Source organism: Stegostoma tigrinum, chromosome 5 (assembly GCF_030684315.1).
Source record: "Stegostoma tigrinum isolate sSteTig4 chromosome 5, sSteTig4.hap1, whole genome shotgun sequence".
In the NCBI taxonomy this organism is placed as follows: domain Eukaryota; kingdom Metazoa; phylum Chordata; class Chondrichthyes; order Orectolobiformes; family Stegostomatidae; genus Stegostoma; species Stegostoma tigrinum.
The window spans coordinates 16,802,113-16,819,602 of NC_081358.1; the positions used below are offsets into that span (position 1 = coordinate 16,802,113).

At 36.7% G+C, this 17,490-nt stretch overlaps 1 protein-coding gene across 1 annotated transcript in view; it reads left to right on the forward strand.

Annotated features, from left to right (window-relative positions):
* csmd3b (CUB and Sushi multiple domains 3b) overlaps nucleotides 1-16,916 on the forward strand; it is a 1,751,526-nt gene extending 1,734,610 nt beyond the window's left edge. The window contains exons 65-70 of the mRNA XM_048529668.2: nucleotides 638-703; nucleotides 3,171-3,329; nucleotides 6,569-6,678; nucleotides 9,889-9,976; nucleotides 12,562-12,697; nucleotides 14,878-16,916. Of these exons, the coding sequence (XP_048385625.1) occupies nucleotides 638-703; nucleotides 3,171-3,329; nucleotides 6,569-6,678; nucleotides 9,889-9,976; nucleotides 12,562-12,697; nucleotides 14,878-15,037 (719 nt within the window). The 3' untranslated portion in view covers nucleotides 15,038-16,916. The remainder of the gene's footprint in view (nucleotides 1-637; nucleotides 704-3,170; nucleotides 3,330-6,568; nucleotides 6,679-9,888; nucleotides 9,977-12,561; nucleotides 12,698-14,877) is intronic.
* The last annotated feature ends 574 nt before the right edge of the window (nucleotides 16,917-17,490 follow it).

Here is a 17,490-nt window from a genome sequence, read left to right on the forward strand (position 1 = left end):
GTGATAATACAGTAAACTTCTTGTATTCGAATGTGTAATTTTTGTCAGTTTATCGAGAGTGCCAGTTTATCAGATGTTGGTTGAAACAAAGTTTGGTCTATTATTCTTGAAACATTTGAGGCCCATGGTCTCAAAGTTTTTGATTAAGTTAATAGCATGGTTAAGTGTCACTTAATAGATGTGTCGACAAAATTAAAAAAAACTTATTAATGTGATAACAAGGCATGGAGCTGGATGAATACAGCAGGCCAAGCAGTATCTTAGGAGCAGGAAAGCTGACGTTTCAAGCCTAGACCCTTCATTAGAAATGGGATGATGATTTTGGTATATATAGATCTGATGGGAGTGGCTATTCAAGAAATATTTTTGTTCTGCAGTGTAGATTTTTAGCTTTGCAAAATTTAAACTCACGCAAGGCAGTAGAACTGTGCAAATGTTTTCCAGTTGCCTGTCATAATTTTAACATGTTGGAAAAATCTCTGATCTGGCCATTGGCCACACTTTAACTCAATATCTGCTGATCTTCCATTAAAATTTTGTCAAAAGTCCTGACAGCTCTCACGGAAATTTCTGACGTATGAATAAGAGGATTTGTTGATATTATGTTTGAGAACTTTCTCGCTATTGGTTTTCATAGCTGGTTCAAAGAGATCAGAGAAGAGTAACAGACCATCAATTGGAACCCCAAGTCCTAAACTGAATGGTAGGCACATTTTATTAAAACTTTGATAAGCTTAATTATCCTCATGGGTAGATGAGAATTTTATGTTTTTACTTTTTTAATACAGTTGTTTTTAATACCAAATTAGTTAGCTGCATCGTAGTTGCTATTTTCTGGTTTGATTTGTGTCAAATTGGGGACAAAGTAAACATAGTAATAAAAAGAGCAAAGATCAGGAACGAGTCCTTCAGTTTGCCAAGACTGCACTGACACATGCTTTTCTAAACTAAAAGCTTCTTGCTTCTATGCTGTCCACAACTCTCTTTCCCTGTCTATTTACATATCTGTCAAACTTTCTCTTAAATATTGCCATTGTGTGCACCTCCTCTGGCAGTGCATTCCAGGTACTTACCATGCTCTGTATAAAATGTTTGCCTCTCCCACCTCCTTAAAACTTATCCACTGTTACCTTAAACCTATATCCCCGGATAAAATACTCCAACTGTGCATTCTGTCCATTCCTCTCATAATGCTGTAAACTTCGATCAGGTCACCCATCATTATTCGAGATTCACATGGACACAGACCAAGTTTGTCCAATCTCTCCCTGCAGCTAATGCACGCCAAACCATCCTGATAAGCCATTTCTGTATCCTCTCCAAAGCCCCCACATCCTTCTGGTAGTGTGACTATCAACAATGTCAACTCTCTTCTAAATGTTGCCCATCTAAAGTTCTATACAGCTGTGACATGACTTGCCAATTCTTGTGCCATGACCAACAGAGACAAGCATGCCATTAGCCTTCTTGACCACCTTATCAACTTGAGTGGCCACAATTGTGAATTGTGGACTTGTACGTCTAGATTCCTCTGTATGTCAATACTACTAAGGCTCCTACCATTCACTGTATATTTCCCTGCTGTATTGGATGTTCAAAACTCAATCACATCATTTTTGTCTGGATTAAATTTCACCCAGCAATTCTCTACCCAAGCCTCCAGCCGATCTATATTTTGCTGTATCATCTGAAAATCCTATTCACTACCTGTAGTTCATCCAATCTTTGTGTCATCTGCAAAATCAGTACTCGGGGCACCTACATTCTCCTCCAAGTTATTTGTGTGTATTACAAACAACAGGGATGCCAGACGTGATCCTTGTTGAACACCATAGATCTCCAGTCAGAGAAACACACTTCTGCAATTACTGTCTGTCTTCTATGACAAAGTCATTTCTGTATCCATCTTACTAGTTCACGTTGGATCCCATGTGACTTCATAGTTTGAATCAGCCTAGCATGAAAGACCTTGTTAAAAGCCTTGCTAAAGTTTGTATAGACAACATCTACTGTCTTGCCTTCATCAATCATCACTGCCACTCTCTCCAAAAAACTCGATCAAGTTTGTGAGACACAATCTTCTCCACATAAAGTCTGGCTCCCTGTTGTTAATAAGTCTGTATTTTTCCAAACGTGAATAAATCCTGTCCCAAAGATCTTCTCCAATAATTTCCCTACTAATGACATAATATTCACCAGCCTGAAATTTCCCAGATTACCACATTGCCCTTCTTAAACGAAGGGGAAATATTAGCTATTCTGCAGTCCTCTGGGACCTCACTGTGACTAAAGAGGATACAAAGATTTCATACCAGGCCCAAGCAATTTCCTTGAGCATTCTGGGATAGATCCCATCCGGCCCTGGGGACTTGTCTAACTTAATGCTTTTCAAAACATCGAACACCACCTCTGTTTTAATAATGACATGACCTAGAATATAAACATACCCCTCCTGAAACTCACCATCCATCATGTCCTTCCCCTTTGTGAATACCAATGCAAAGTATTCATTGAGTGCCTCACCCAGTCCTTCCAGTTCCACGCATACATTCCCTCCTTTGCCCTGATGTGGACCTACCCTTTCCCGAGCTATCCTCTTGCTCTTTATATATGTATAAAACACATTGGGATCTTCCTAAATCCTGCTTGTGAAAGACATTTCATGGCCCTTTTTAGCCATCATAAATCCTTGTTTAAGTTCTTTCCTGTTATCTTTGTAGTCCTCAAGGGCTCATCTAGTCAGTGTCAAGGAAGTTTTATTTTCCAAGGTTTGCTTGACCTGGCAATGCTTATTCCTTCAAAATATGGGGAGATGTATACTTAAACATCATTGATATTCCTTATGAAAGGAAAGGAGGAGCATACTCGCACAAAGCCTATATAGAAATTAAACCATTTTCATTATGTTTTTAGACAATGTACTACACACTGAATTTTTTAAAAAAATGTGAGAGGGGCATTAAATATAGATAGAGTCTAAAACAGGTACTATTGCATTGGTCACTTGAACTGACATTCAGTTTAATAGAGCTGAATATTAGATGTGTAATATAATATTTGGCAACTGTCATTCTGTTTTCTGATTTCATGCTGTGTCATTCAATTCAGTCATTTGTATATACGAATTGTTAATTTTCTGATTCAGTCACTAAAATACTTCTAATTTTCAGTTCCAGATGATGTCTTTGCCCCGCATTATATTTGGAAGGGGTCTTATAATTACAAAGGAAAGAAACAGCCCATGACATTGACCGTTACCAGTTATAACATCTCAACAGGCAGAGTAAATGCAACTCTCACAAACAGTAATATGGAGTTGCAACTTTCAGGTACAGTTTCATCAGTCATGTTTGTGAAAGGAAAGCTGAATGATTCCATAGATTCTATAATGTTGAGCAGTGGGGCTTGAGGTATTTTGTCTTTCCCCGTTATTGATAACTATCCTTCCAACAACTTTCTACTGGATAGTAATCAGGGTCAGAAAGACTGACCAATTTTTAATTGCCAAACCTTGAGCTTCTGAGGCCGCTTCTTTTGTTCTAGTATCTGGACTGGCTGGGATCAATCAATAAAGCCAGCCTTGTTTCAGTTCTATCGTCTTTCGTGGTTGTAAAGCTTAGTTGCTCACTTTGAAAAGCTTGCTGAGCAAGCTTTTATGAGTTTTGATTATTTTCTATGGTATAGTAAATATCTGAATATGTGATTTATCAGAGAAGAAAGAAATTATCCTGTCCTTTGACATCGACTGCATTGCTGTTCACTACTAAGAACTGGATCACTCAGCTCAGCTAGGCTATGCCTATGCCTACACATCTGAAGAGCCTCAACCAATTCAAATGATCTCTTTCTGCTTTCACTCTATATCCAAAAATCATGCACAGCAAATTTCTGAGAAACACATTTCCCATTTATTCTAATCTTTGACTTCTAAGCAACACTTAATTTATCACATAAAACTACCTTTTTAGTATCGCACACGGCACATCTGATGACTAAGTAAGCTTTATCTACTGAATTGTCCATAGCAAGTGCTTAAATTCTTACGATAATTATGCAATGTTTGTAAGACAAAACCTTTTATTTTGTAACCCATATTGACTACTTCTTATAATATCAGAGCTATTTCAAAGCACATACATGTGTTCAAAATGTTTGCAAACTGTGAGTGTAGGGTTAATTAAGCTGGAACGACTAGTTGCATGCCAGATTGTTCTCTGGCCATTGGAAATATAATTGCTCTCATTCAATATTTTGGTATTTTGAAAAGTTTTAAGCAAGTGAACGGGAGAGGGTGGGAAAAGAACCAAAATGAAGGTATGTGATATTTGGAAATGAAGCTTTGAATGTATTCAATCATGGAGCATTCATAATTCTCTGGGATAGACAATTTCAAAGGTTCACAATCCTTTGAGTGAAGAAATTTCACCTAATTTCTCCTTAGCACCATATTTTAGGTTTTTCATTCAGGAAAAACAGTATCTTACTGTGTCAAGCGCTTTCAAAATGTTTAATGGTTCAGTGAAATCAACTCTCATTCTTCTCAATTCAAAGGAATATCAATTCCATTTCCTCATCTTTTCATCATAAGACAACTCTTATTACAGGATGGTAAACTTTTATTGTACCACATGTCATGGAACTATGTCAAATAAATATGGAGACCATATTCTCCTTGAATATGTAGACAAAAACTGCACACATTATTCCAAGATAACAAAGTGTGGAGCTGGATGAACACAGCAGGCCAAGCAGCATCTCAGGGGCACAAAAGCTGACATTTCGGGCCGAGACACACGTTATTCCAAATGTGATTTCAGCAAAGTCTGGCACAATTGGACAAAGTCCAGTACAATTAGGCTGTCTTTATTGTTGTACTCCAGTCCCACCCAAAGTGCCATGTGTCAATTGCTTGCTGTGCCCGCATAACCATTGGTATTCCTTGTATGAATACACCCAAGTCTCTTTGAAGATGAAAAGCTTCTTAGTTCCAAAATGTCTGCTCTCTGAGATATCTTCCAGAAACATTTCCTTCCTGCGTGGGTGCAGAATGCACCTAATTATCCTCAAGTTTTTTGTTCCTCTGCTTCAGCGTCATTGTCTGAGGTGGCTGTTCTGGATGCTGTTTGTACCTGAAGCATACACTCTCTGTATGTCTTTCTCCTGATCATGGCATTTCAATGCTCGCATTGCTGTACTATTTACAGATATTAATCCTTTTCACATTTTCTCACTCCTAATCCTTTCTTTGTTACTCTCACCAAGCTTTAGCACTACTCAGCAGAGTATGTCTATATGTTATGACGAGTACAGGACTTCACCTATCCACTGCCAGTCTGTTGAAATTCACCAAACATAATGTGATGATTTCTGGAGCAATGCATTCTTTTTCTTTTTTTATAACTATTCCTTCAATTCGAATAATACATTCAGATCAAATTAATGCATTTTAATGACGACCAAAACAGCTTAGTCAACATAAATCTCTTGAAGACCTCAATTGTTCAAATATATTTAAGATATGCCTGTCATAACTAAAATCTAATTCACGTTATTTCCCTCTCTTGTCATTCATTGAAAATTAATTTTCTTAGCCATGTTCTTGCAGTGAATACAACTCACATTGTGCATATAATTCTATTGCTTCCTGCTTCACCTCTGAATTTCTCCAGACCTGCGAACTTTTCTGAATTTTTTTTCTCTCTGATTCTAGCCTCATATATGCTTTAGCTCCGATTTAATTGTACCATTGAAGATCACACTTCTAAGCTTCCTGGGCCTCACAGAACTCCATTTTAAATCTGTCTGCTTCTCTTCTTCACCTCCTTAAAACACAACAACAGCCAAATATCTGGACAGACTTTGGTAGCCTTTTCCACTCTTTTCTTTTTTTTATTTTCAAGTGTGTAATAGTTTGTAATATTCCACATTAAAGGCACAATTTAAAAGCAACTTCTTGTACAGAGATTAAAGCCCAACATTAAGCAAATTGCATATTTTACAGTTTAAATAACAAGAATCATAGAATCCCTACAATGTGGAATCAGGCCGTTCAGTCCATCAAATCCAAACAGATCCTCCAAACACCATCTTGCCCAGACCCTCACCTCTATCTTATCCCTGCAACCTTGTATTTTCCATTGCTAACCTACCTCCGCTGAACGTCCCTGGACACTGCCAGGCAATTTAGCATGGCCAAAACACCTAGCCTGCACATCTTTGGACTGTCGGAGGAAACCGGAGCACCCAGAGAAAACCCACGCAGACATGGGGAGAATGTGAAAACTCCGCACAGACAGTCATCCGATGATAGAATCAAACCTGGCTCCCTGGTGCTGTGAGGCAGCAGTATTGACCACTGCACTGCCCCACTTCTTAAATATGATATATTCTCAACACCTTATGAGCTTTGTCATGCTGTCAGATTATAGCAAAGTAGTGTGTGTCAAAAGTAATTTTAATCATCCATGTAATTGACTAGACATATTTAGCTTCTCCATTATTAATTTGGATTCAAAGAGCTGTTGATCCATTTTTAAGTATAATTTTTTGATTCCCTTTGCTCCTTTAGGTGTCTACAAAAGCCAGGAAACACGCCTCATGCTTCTAATGTATCATGCAAAAACAGCTGCCCAAGCTTCTACAAGAAAGATCAAAGATAAATGGGCAATGGATGGTTATGTAAGTATGGTTCTGCAAGCTGGGTTAATTGGATTTGTTCTGGCAGGTTCGTTTAAAACTGAATAACAACATGTTCTTAAAAACAGTAACACATAACTGAGAATTCAAGCAACTAAATAAACACAAGTAAACAACTAATCTTCCCAAACAGAGCAGATTTTTCTTCACTCTCCAGGCAATTTTTTTTATGTATCAATCTAATAGTCCAAAATAAGTTGGAGTGAGGCAGTACCACATTTTATCTCCTTCCACATTTTGATTTCCTTTGAAGACTCATTATAATGTTGAACTGAGTGTCTCACTCAACTGTTTTACACAGTTGTGCAAAGGTAATATCAACCCTGTAATAAGATACCCCCTTTCACAGGGCAGAGAACGAATATTTACTGCTCGTCCCGTCTGAGCTTGGTATATTTACGATGTTTTTCTATGAGAACCCCAGCCTCTCCTGATTAATAAGCATATGAGTAACTGGCTAACACAAAATGACTTTCAAGAGTTCAATATTAATAATGTAGGCCTATGTTAACCAAGTGTGACCCTGAATATCAGAAGTTATCCAAGCCAGAAATGCAGCTGATATTTATGTAGTATTTTAATCTAGTAAGATGTCTCAAGGAGCACTGAGGTAGCAAATTAAACAAGAAGGTGATATTAGGCTAGTAGGCCAAATACATGGTCAAACGTAATTTTGAGGGAACATTTTAATTTAGATTTTAATGAAATGGCGAATCACAAAGATGTGGGAAGAGAATTTCAGAGCTTGAGCTCAAGACAACTCAAAGCATGCCCAAACACATAGTGAAATAATTAAAAGCTGAGATGCTGAGTTCAGCAGGATTAGATAAAATTAAATATCACAGAGATTTCTAGAGCTGAGGGAGATTACAAACATTGGGAGAACTAAAGTAATGATTTACAAGGAAAAACAAAAATAGCATCAATGATTTACTTGACTAGAAACAAAATAGGGTTGATAAGTAAATGGGACTTGACAAAGTAGGTATAAGGGCAGTAAAACTTTGGATAATCATCGATCTGCTGAGGGTAGTAGATGGGACACTAGTTAGAAGCATGTTGGGATAATCAAATCTATGGTAACAATTGCTGGGATGAAGGATTAAGTGTTGGATGAACTGAGTCAAGCATGATATTACAAAGTTGAAAATGAACAGTCATAGTGATAATACTGCCAGTGGGTCAAAAGTTTATCTCAGGACTAAATATCACATAAAGTTCTGAACATTCCAGGTTAGTCTCAGACAGTTATAGCAGTTTTCCACGAAGATGGTTGCTAAATAACAGAGATTTGAACAAACACCAAAGAGTTGCCAAATTGAAAATAGAGAAAATTTCCTTTATCCGGCATTGGATGCTTGATAAGCAGTCTGATAATTTAGCAACAGTGGAGGAATCAAGAGGAATTTTGCTATGGTGGACCAGGTGTCATTAGAGTCTGTACGAAAGTAAGTATCCTTGGATAATATTTGCAAGGAGCAGCATGAGGATAAGGACTGAGGATGGATCAAAGGGGGAACATAATTGAGGGGTAATTGAGCTAAAAAAGGAAACCATTACAAGTGATTTGCTTCCATGGGTAGATAGATAAGGATAGACCAAGTGAGAGTGGATCCACCAAGCTGGACAGAAATGGAAAAGTATTTGAGGATCATGGTGTAGTCAGGGGATTATGTATGAGGGCATTTAATAACTAACTTGTCCATCTTTCTGGAGCCTTGTTTTTTTAAAATAGAATGAGAGAAGGCTTTTGGAGCATTAATGGGCATTCACTTGCATTGTGAGAGTTTTACGATTAGGCAGAGTGACCAATGAAAAGTATTAGCAATGGAAGTGATCAAAAACCCGGAGGTCACCCAGATCTTTCTTTTTTATTATTTTTACTGCTGGAATAGTTAAACACTGCTTCCTGAAAGGCACAGTTTATAAGTATTTGTTATAAGTGCAGAACTAGGAATATTGTTTCATTTATTTCTATCTGAGAGTGCCATTTCCCAGCTATCTCTAAGGATTGTGACCTAGTAATTCATGATTGAACATCTGCTATCAAACTGTTACCATAGCCCTTCTATAGTTTCTCACGGTATAATAACATAAGCTCCTTATAATTACAGAAAAAAAATAAAATCTGTCCTTACAACCTGTTTGCAGCTCCTGACACAGTTGATCAGGTGTCCTCTTCTAACATGTCTCCCCTGTCATCCAGATCAATAGAACTGCTCTTACCTAGTTCCATTATACTCTGTCTATTCATTGCTTGAAATTTGCAATGACTTCTGCCAAGCTCCTGCACTTTTACCTCTGGTAACTCCAAAGATCTCGCTTGACGTTGACTTTGTTTTTTTTTTCCATTTACATGCTGCTCTTCAGCAACATTATCAGAAACACCTAAATTTTCACTTGAATCCTGACAACATTCAGCTGTACTTCAATTGTATTTGATCACATTTCTACGCCATCACTGAGGCTGTCAATTTCCATGACGGCACCTTAATTTCAAATTGCCTTATGGTCTTTCCTCTCACTGTCTCTGAAATCTTCTGCAGTCCCCTCTCAATGATTAAGGCAAACCATTTTCAATTCAGTACTGCCTTATCATTAGAATTGTACAGCACAGAAAAGGCCTTTTTGCCCATCAATTCTGTCTACCAAAAATGTATTACTACCAACGCAGATCCCATTTGCCCAAATTAGGTCGATACCTTGAGTGTTATGGCATTTCAAGTGCTCATCCAAGTACTTTTTAAAGGTTATGAGTTTTTCCGCCACAACTATCATCCTGGCCCATGCATTCCAGACTCCTACCATTTTTTGGTGAGAAGGTGGGTTCCTTCCCCATCCCCAACATGAAATCTTTTGAAATTTTGATCTATATTGCTCCTATAAAGATATTGTATTATATTAATGTCATTCTACAACTGTAAACGCTTCTTGTAATTGCTGTTATTGTCTAGCAAATAGAAAACTATAATTCTGAAGTTCAGGTGAGGCATAAGCTCCAAATAAGTTCCACCCAATCCAAATATGCTCATAATTTGGCAAAAGACATCATTGTCACTACATATTAGTGTCCTCCATAAACTGGTATTTTCTGTTTGTGTATTCTTCCATCAGTTTCTTTTGTTCTGTTGTAAAAGTTTGAAAGGCCCACCATTACAATTTATTATAACAGTTTTTTTTATATGTTACAAGGTTTCTGCTGAGCCTGACGGTGCCACATATGTCTTTCAAGGATTTATACAGGGTGAAGATTATGGACAATTTGGACTACAGAGACTAGGTAAGTCTGGTGGTCATCATATTCAGTTGAAAATAATATATATGTTTCTTTAATGAGGATGATTGCTTTTTTTATTATTTTTTGCGAGATGTCAACTGCATTGGCCAAATAGAAGAGCCTTGCTGAGTGGGTTAATTATGTCTGCTGTCCAATTCAATTATGGTAAAATTCCTTGTTTTATTATCTTCATTTAAAGGTATCCTTCACCTCCTCCAAGTTTAAAAACTATTTAGGTGGCTCAAGAGACGGAGGCTGAGAGATGTGAAGCAGGTTAGAACTTCAAACCAACAACCGAAAAAGCACAGCTAAAAACAAAACAATGCTTCGGATTTGTTTCTTCCCCATCTCTATCCCAGTCCCCAATCTAATTTTTTTTGTCTCATGAGGCAGCTTCACAAAATAAGCTCCCTAAGTATCAGGGAAAGGAGGAAATATGGGAGAACCGACTGACCACTGTTTATTTTCCAAGTCTTTTTTTTGTTGAGGAAAGTAAAATGCTATTGATGCTCTTCCTGCTCTGATCAGCTTTATTTAAGTAGATTTTACTTTCTGTTTTTTTTTCTTTTCTTATATGTTGTCTCTGGCTGAGGGGCTGAAATATCAGTTGCACATCAGTAAAAGTGTGACCTTGAAGTAGCCCACAATTGAATCCATGTTGCCTTCTTTGAATCTCTGCTCAGTAATTTACCACAATGGAATTCATCTGGGAAGAATTTTTCTAATAACTTCATCATGTTCTGGTACACTACACCTAGATTAACCCTTAAATACTAAATTGGTATCACCAAGTTCAGATGGGAGTGGAAAATAATGTTTGTCTAGCTGGTTGCAGCCATATTTTATCTATCAGTATTAAATATTTGTTATGTTAGGGCTATGTTAGGGCTTTCCTATTTCCATCAACGTTCTGGGTAAAAATAATGCTCTTCTAATTTTTGTGATTCATTCTCTTGCTGTCTGGATGCCAGCATCTTCCTTATGTGGCCATTCACCATCTATAAGACGATGAAAGACACTTTTATTCACCAATATATTGACTTGGGATTTCACAGACGATCCCAAGCTTGAATCCAATTCCATTCTTATCTGAGTCTCACATACTTTTCTAGTTTAATACAGAACCACAATGTCAACTCCGCTGAAAATAACCACAGATGAGGATAAATATGTAAAACTTTAAGAAAATGGTTTATTAAATATTGGATATCTCACTCCAATTATACAAAATTTAAAAAAGCTAGTGCTGAATTCATTATTTGCTGAGTAAAGTTTGCAGACTAACCTCATGCTGGACTTTCACAAGCTGTTGGCCATCTGCAAACTTCCTCACATACTGGTCTTAATCTTTTAATGTCCTTTGAATACTGACAGTTGACAGACTTTATGACCTTCAAAGAGTAGATGTTGAAACATAAAATCTTATTTACAGTTGAATAAATAAAATGTACAGCCCATTATAACATAGGCTCATGCTTGTAAAAACATATCATCATGTCACATCCACCAGTTATATTTACACAGAAATTACTTATTATTTTAATTGTTGTTATTTTTAATTAACATTTAACTAGTAAAGAATGTTAAACCTAATAATGTCCTATTATTATATTCAAAATTACAATATGAATAATTGTGTCAATTTGGTCTTACCATATTGTTATAGGTGTTATTTTGTTGTTAAACTTCTTTCTCACCTTTTATATCTTCATACTGAAGTACTTGGCAATACTGGTGTCTGCTATTTCAAAAAAATCTCTTCTATGGGTCCATTACCAATGACTTCAAAAATTAGGATGGAGAGATAATGAAACAACACAGATTGTGCCAACATGAAACAATTCAAATTGTATTTCTTTTGAATTATGCTTATTTGTTCATGATTGCGATGGAGTTTTGGAAGTGTATTTATTTTTTAACGTTACAAGCTTTGAGGTACAATTTTATTTGCATGGTTGAAATTGTCTCTTTGTAATACGTAATATATCTCCCATTAAATCAAAACACATACTGATTAAAGCCACTGCTATCAATTACCCTAAAATGATGGTTTTAAAGACTCCCCAAACATTGAATTGAGCTGATATGAAACTGTAGCATCATTGGTGATCCATGAGTTATCCAGTTGGAAAAACTATGATAATATCAGTTGTAAAATAAAGTGCAAATGACTCTGTGGTATGTGTCAAATCTTACAATTTATATATTGCAGGATAAGGAAATGAACTTTTGAAAAATAAAGTGCTGGTCAAATATTTTAATTGCATTGTTTGGTCGAGTGTCACTATTAAAGTGACAAGTATGGACAGGGTAAATTTGACTGCTGGTGATTGCTTAGTGAGTAGTGGGCTATTAAAATATATTCAGATAGCTAATGTTCACAGTATGAATATTACAGTTATGACTAAATTTAATAGCAGTCATTCCAATAGCTGCTTAAGAATTTGTAAGTAGAAGTGCATATTATATGTGAAAGATATTTCTCTGAGGATTGTGGGGAAACTTGTCAGCTGTTATTTGCACCAGCAAGTGTCTGACAATGTGATAGCTAATTTGCTATGTCTCATTAATATAACTTTCTGCTACAGGTCTGAACTCAACTCATGGCTTAAATTCTCCTAATCCACCACATGGCACTAACAGTAGCTCTGTGGCCATCGCCATCCTTGTGCCTTTTTTTGCTCTAATATTTGCAGGATTTGGGTTTTACCTTTATAAACAAAGGTTGGTATCAACTAACATTCCTCTGATTATATTCTGACTTTAATGAAGCACTCAAAAACATGGTGTTCCTATTTTGTGCAACGAATGATAGTGGAGGTTATTTTTGCCAAATATTGAAACAATCGTTATATATATGCTATGCTTACATGTCATGCCTGTTTGCCGGTCTAAATTTAGTTCATAATTTTTGCCCTAATGGTAATTTGACCTTTCCTTGAATGCTGAATCATACATTAAAAGAAGGTTTAACGCAAGTATTAATTAGACAATTTTTATGGAGCGGTGCATATAGATTCTTCACACTCTGTTTCATTATTCCACTATGCAATGCACTAACTGCCAATTAATGACACTGTGCCAGATCACATACAGAGCAGAGAAAGAGTTGATGTGTTCTTGAAAGAGGAATGCCCGAGTCGTGGAGATAGGACTTTCTTCTTCCTCTCTATGTCAACAGGAGATAAAGGACAGCACCTTACCAACCTAGCTAACAAGATGTAGAGCTGGATGAACACAGCAGGTCAAGCAGCATTATAGGAGGAGGAAGGCTGACATTTCAGGCCCAGAATCACCCGTCTTCCTTTCCTACAAATGCTGCTGCTGCTCTTCCTTGTTATCGTTCTCCTGTTCCTCATCAGGACTGTGGGTGGGCAGGTGCTTTATTAAATGCCCACGACCCACAACTCCCATTCTCTTGGGGATTCCTATAAGCCCTCAGATAACAATTATTGCTGGAAAATGGCAGAAATTTTGGTTGTGCCCCGGAAAGTCTCCCGATGCTTTTCAGAGCTCCTCTTCTTAGATCCAAAAACTCCTAAACAGGTAATAGTGAGGCAATTTAAGGAATTCTTGAAATCCACATCTGTAATCTGCTTAATATCAAATAATCAGTTGCTGTTAGCATAGGGTTTTAGAGCAATTACTCATTACCATGTAACCTCCTCAATGGACATGATTAGATGTTTGAATCTAGCAGCCAGGTGGCGTTAATTAGGGTTTCAGCTCAAAGCCTCATTGAAAACACCTTGAAGAACCATAAATGCTCACTAAAAATTGAACCCAAAATTTCAAAAGCTATTTGAAAACACAGCTAAAGCCTGTACAATGCCTAATAAAATGGTGGATTATATAATAAATCTCTGCAACATGATCACACCTTAATTAACTTTGTAAAATTGGATGAGCACAACATAATAATATATAATTTTGTTAAATTAGGCTAATTATCGATAATGCCTCAAGCCACAACCATTTATGGTGCTCTTGGATAACAAGTGATGAGATAAACAACAGCTTACTGGAATAGTGCTAGTTTGACTGTGTTCTGTAACCAACATCAATTTATTGTATCGATAGTCTTAAATTGATTAGAACTAAAAGAATGCATCAATGCAAGAATCTAGTGGATATTTCTCAGTTTCTCCAATACAGGTTCTCAATACAAAATAACACCGTTTCCAGAGACATAACTGTCCAAAGAGTATGATTTAAAAACAATTGGCAAAAAAAAATGGGGAAAAGGAGAGACAAGTTGTTTCTCAGCAACCCTTTTTATTGGCTTATGGAATGTGGGCACAGCTGGTCAGCCAGCACTTCTTGCCAATTCCTAGTTGCCCCTGAGACGATAGTGCTGAGCTACCTTTGTGAACTGCTGTGGGCCATGTGCTGTAGTTTGACCCACAATGCCCTTAGAAAATTCCAGGATTTTGAGCTGGCAACAGTAAAGGAACGGTGATACATTTCCAAGTAAGGATGGTGAGCAGTTTGGACGGGAACATGCAGGGGGTGATGTTCCTGTGTGTATGTTGCCCTTGTCCTTCTAGAGGAAGTGGTTGTGGGTTTGGAAGGTGCTGTCTGCATATCTTTGGTCCACCCTCCACATCCGTGACCACTTCCATCTAGAAGGACAAGGGCAGCAAATATATGGGAAGGCCACCCCTTGTAAGTTGTACTAAATGTAATGTATTGTTGAAAGAGTAATGGATGCAGATTCAATAATAACTTTCAAAAGGGAACTGGACAAAAACTCTTTTTAAAAAGAAATTTTGAGCTGTGGGAAAGAAAAGTGAAACAAAATGAGTAGAGGTGCAATTTACCTCCTGTGCATCATGATGTTACTTCAGTGATTTTATGCCTTAAGCTTAGAATTGAAAGTGTAACCTCTCTGCTTTTCCTTACAGGACAGCACCCAAAGCGCAGTATACTGGCTGCTCAGTACATGAAAACAATAATGGTCAAGCAGCTTTTGAAAACCCAATGTATGACACAAATGCAAAGTCAGCAGAAGGCAAGGCAGTTCGATTTGACCCAAATCTCAACACAGTCTGTACAATGGTATAAGGCTGGGACATTGTTTGATGACATAACGTGATACACATCCAGCGCTTTGCATCCTTGGGACATCTAGATTTTGACTAAACCAACTTATGTACAATGCACATTTGGTTCATTGCTATTTAAAGCACACTTTTCAGGAATTTAATGTACCAGATTTATCTGAAGACCAGAAAAAAAAGAACATGTTTTCATGGCTCACCCAGTTTGAAACAGATTTGCTCTTCATTCTGTAACTGGAGAGCTTTTCAGTGACTTTAGCTGCACTCTAAGAGTGCTTAGCCACAATTTTTTCAAAAAAAAATCTAAACACTTTCTCAGAAGAAAACTGCAGATACTTGAGGAGCATTGAACCTCTGTTTTCAATGTTACAAGCAACAGGGGCCAGAATTTGAAATGAAAGTTGGGACACTGAATACATAATAATGACTGTGAAGTGCTGTATAGTCAAGATTATTACAGATTTTGCCTTCTGGTGTGAAAAATGACTTTATAAGGAACAATTGCGAAACTGATTTTAAATACCTGACTGTAAAGCGGCCAGTGTGGTACTCACTAAACAGATTTCTATGGAACACTTCCAGTATTTTTTGATTGCCAAAAGCAATCTCTTCATCTATTTAATTTTTTTTCCATACTTTTTGATTTGAATTTATATTCTTCGTACAAAATGTTAAATTCTTGCCACAGAATAAAATGAGAAATATTTATACTGTATATTCATATTTTCAAGTACCGCATATGCATGATATGTTGCATGCTTCATTATTATTTAATTGCTCAGTTGTGTTATTTTACAGCAAACCATCTTATTTATTGTCAAATAACTTTATGGTCTTATGTACATGCTTATTACAGATCATCTCCACCCTTTGAACATTTAAGTGATCTGTGGTGTGGATGTCATGCATTTTCCACAATCGATACTCATAGTATTATGAACATGTGTGTTGTAATAGGGCGAACATATTTGTTTAAATCTGATTGGAGTTTTGTAAAGTGGAGAGTGCAAAAATATAGACCTTGACCATAGGGGTATCACCTGAGCTGGCTGCTTTTCTTGGCCATTCTCTAATTGAGTAAATTCATTTTTTTTTGTTTTCATTGTACATCTTCATGGTATACATTCATAGACTGAGTGTGTTTGCTAATGAGAGAGACAAAAGGTCCTTTTGCATGGATGATTATGATGTGTTTGCTTGAAAGATCATCTTAGTTTCAAATGTTAATTTGACTGTTTTAGTAGCAGCCAAACTTCCACAAGACCCCCTATACTTTCTATCGATCACCTTCTTGACATTTGCCTTAAAGAGTAGAGCCATGACATTACGCACATTGCAGTAACACGTCTCCACCTTTTATCTCTACCTATCAATTGCTCATACTCTAAAGCTCATCACATAACACGAAAAGATTGTTACCACCGTGCTAGAAAAGCATTCGCATGAAAATTTAAGAACAGAGGTACAAGCAAACTAAGATAACCTTTTATTTTGCTGAAAGGACTATCAACTAACTGGAGATATGACCATGTTGTAACTGTAATATATGCACTGTGCCTACCAAAAATTAATTGAGGCCAAGGTTGCTGCTCCTAAACTGTCCTATGAGTGTATTTTGTTAAATCAAAAACCTAGCATTGGGCTTCAAGATCCATTTACCTTGAATCATGAAAATTGACTAATTCAAATGTAAGAATTTTACAATGCATCTGAAACTATACGAACAATGACGGCAATTATTTTTCCTCAAACTGTCTCACACATGTTCCTGCTCACCCAGGTTTGTATACCATAAGTGACTGCAATAAACAAAGTACATCCATTGAAATTAGAACAAAGTTTAAATTGTACCTGAAACAAATTTCATGTACAACCTCCTTACTCCTCTGTATCATGTTTATTATAATTAGATGCATAAAAATTTCTTTTGTAAAGAAATATATTTTTATGGAAAAAGAATTTGTAAAATGTATGGATCTATGATGTAAATTTTCAATACATTGTAAAAAAAAAATAAATGGCTCAATGCTTTTGTACATTTTGTTTATGTGGGCTGTTCTGTTTTCCTGGAAGCCTTGTCTATTGTTCTTGATTCTTAGAATTTTTTTTGGCTTCCTGATAGCTCAAGGTTTATTTTCAGTGCAGAACTGAAAGGATACTATATTGTCAGAGGTGTCATTTTCAGCTTATATATTAAACTGAGGGCCCATCTGCCCGCTCAGGTGGATGGGGAAGATTCCATGGTTCCAGCCAGTGAATAATAAATATGTTCTGATAGTTCCTTAATCAACATTTGTATCTCCACTGTCACTGTAGAAATTGGCTTGACTGGTTATTATTTTTCATTTATTGTGCAAAAATTTGACTGTTTAACCACACTTGTGAAAGAAATCACTGATTAGATCCCTCTAGTATATTCTGAGAACATGAAAAGCTGAAATAAATTCTATGTTTCTA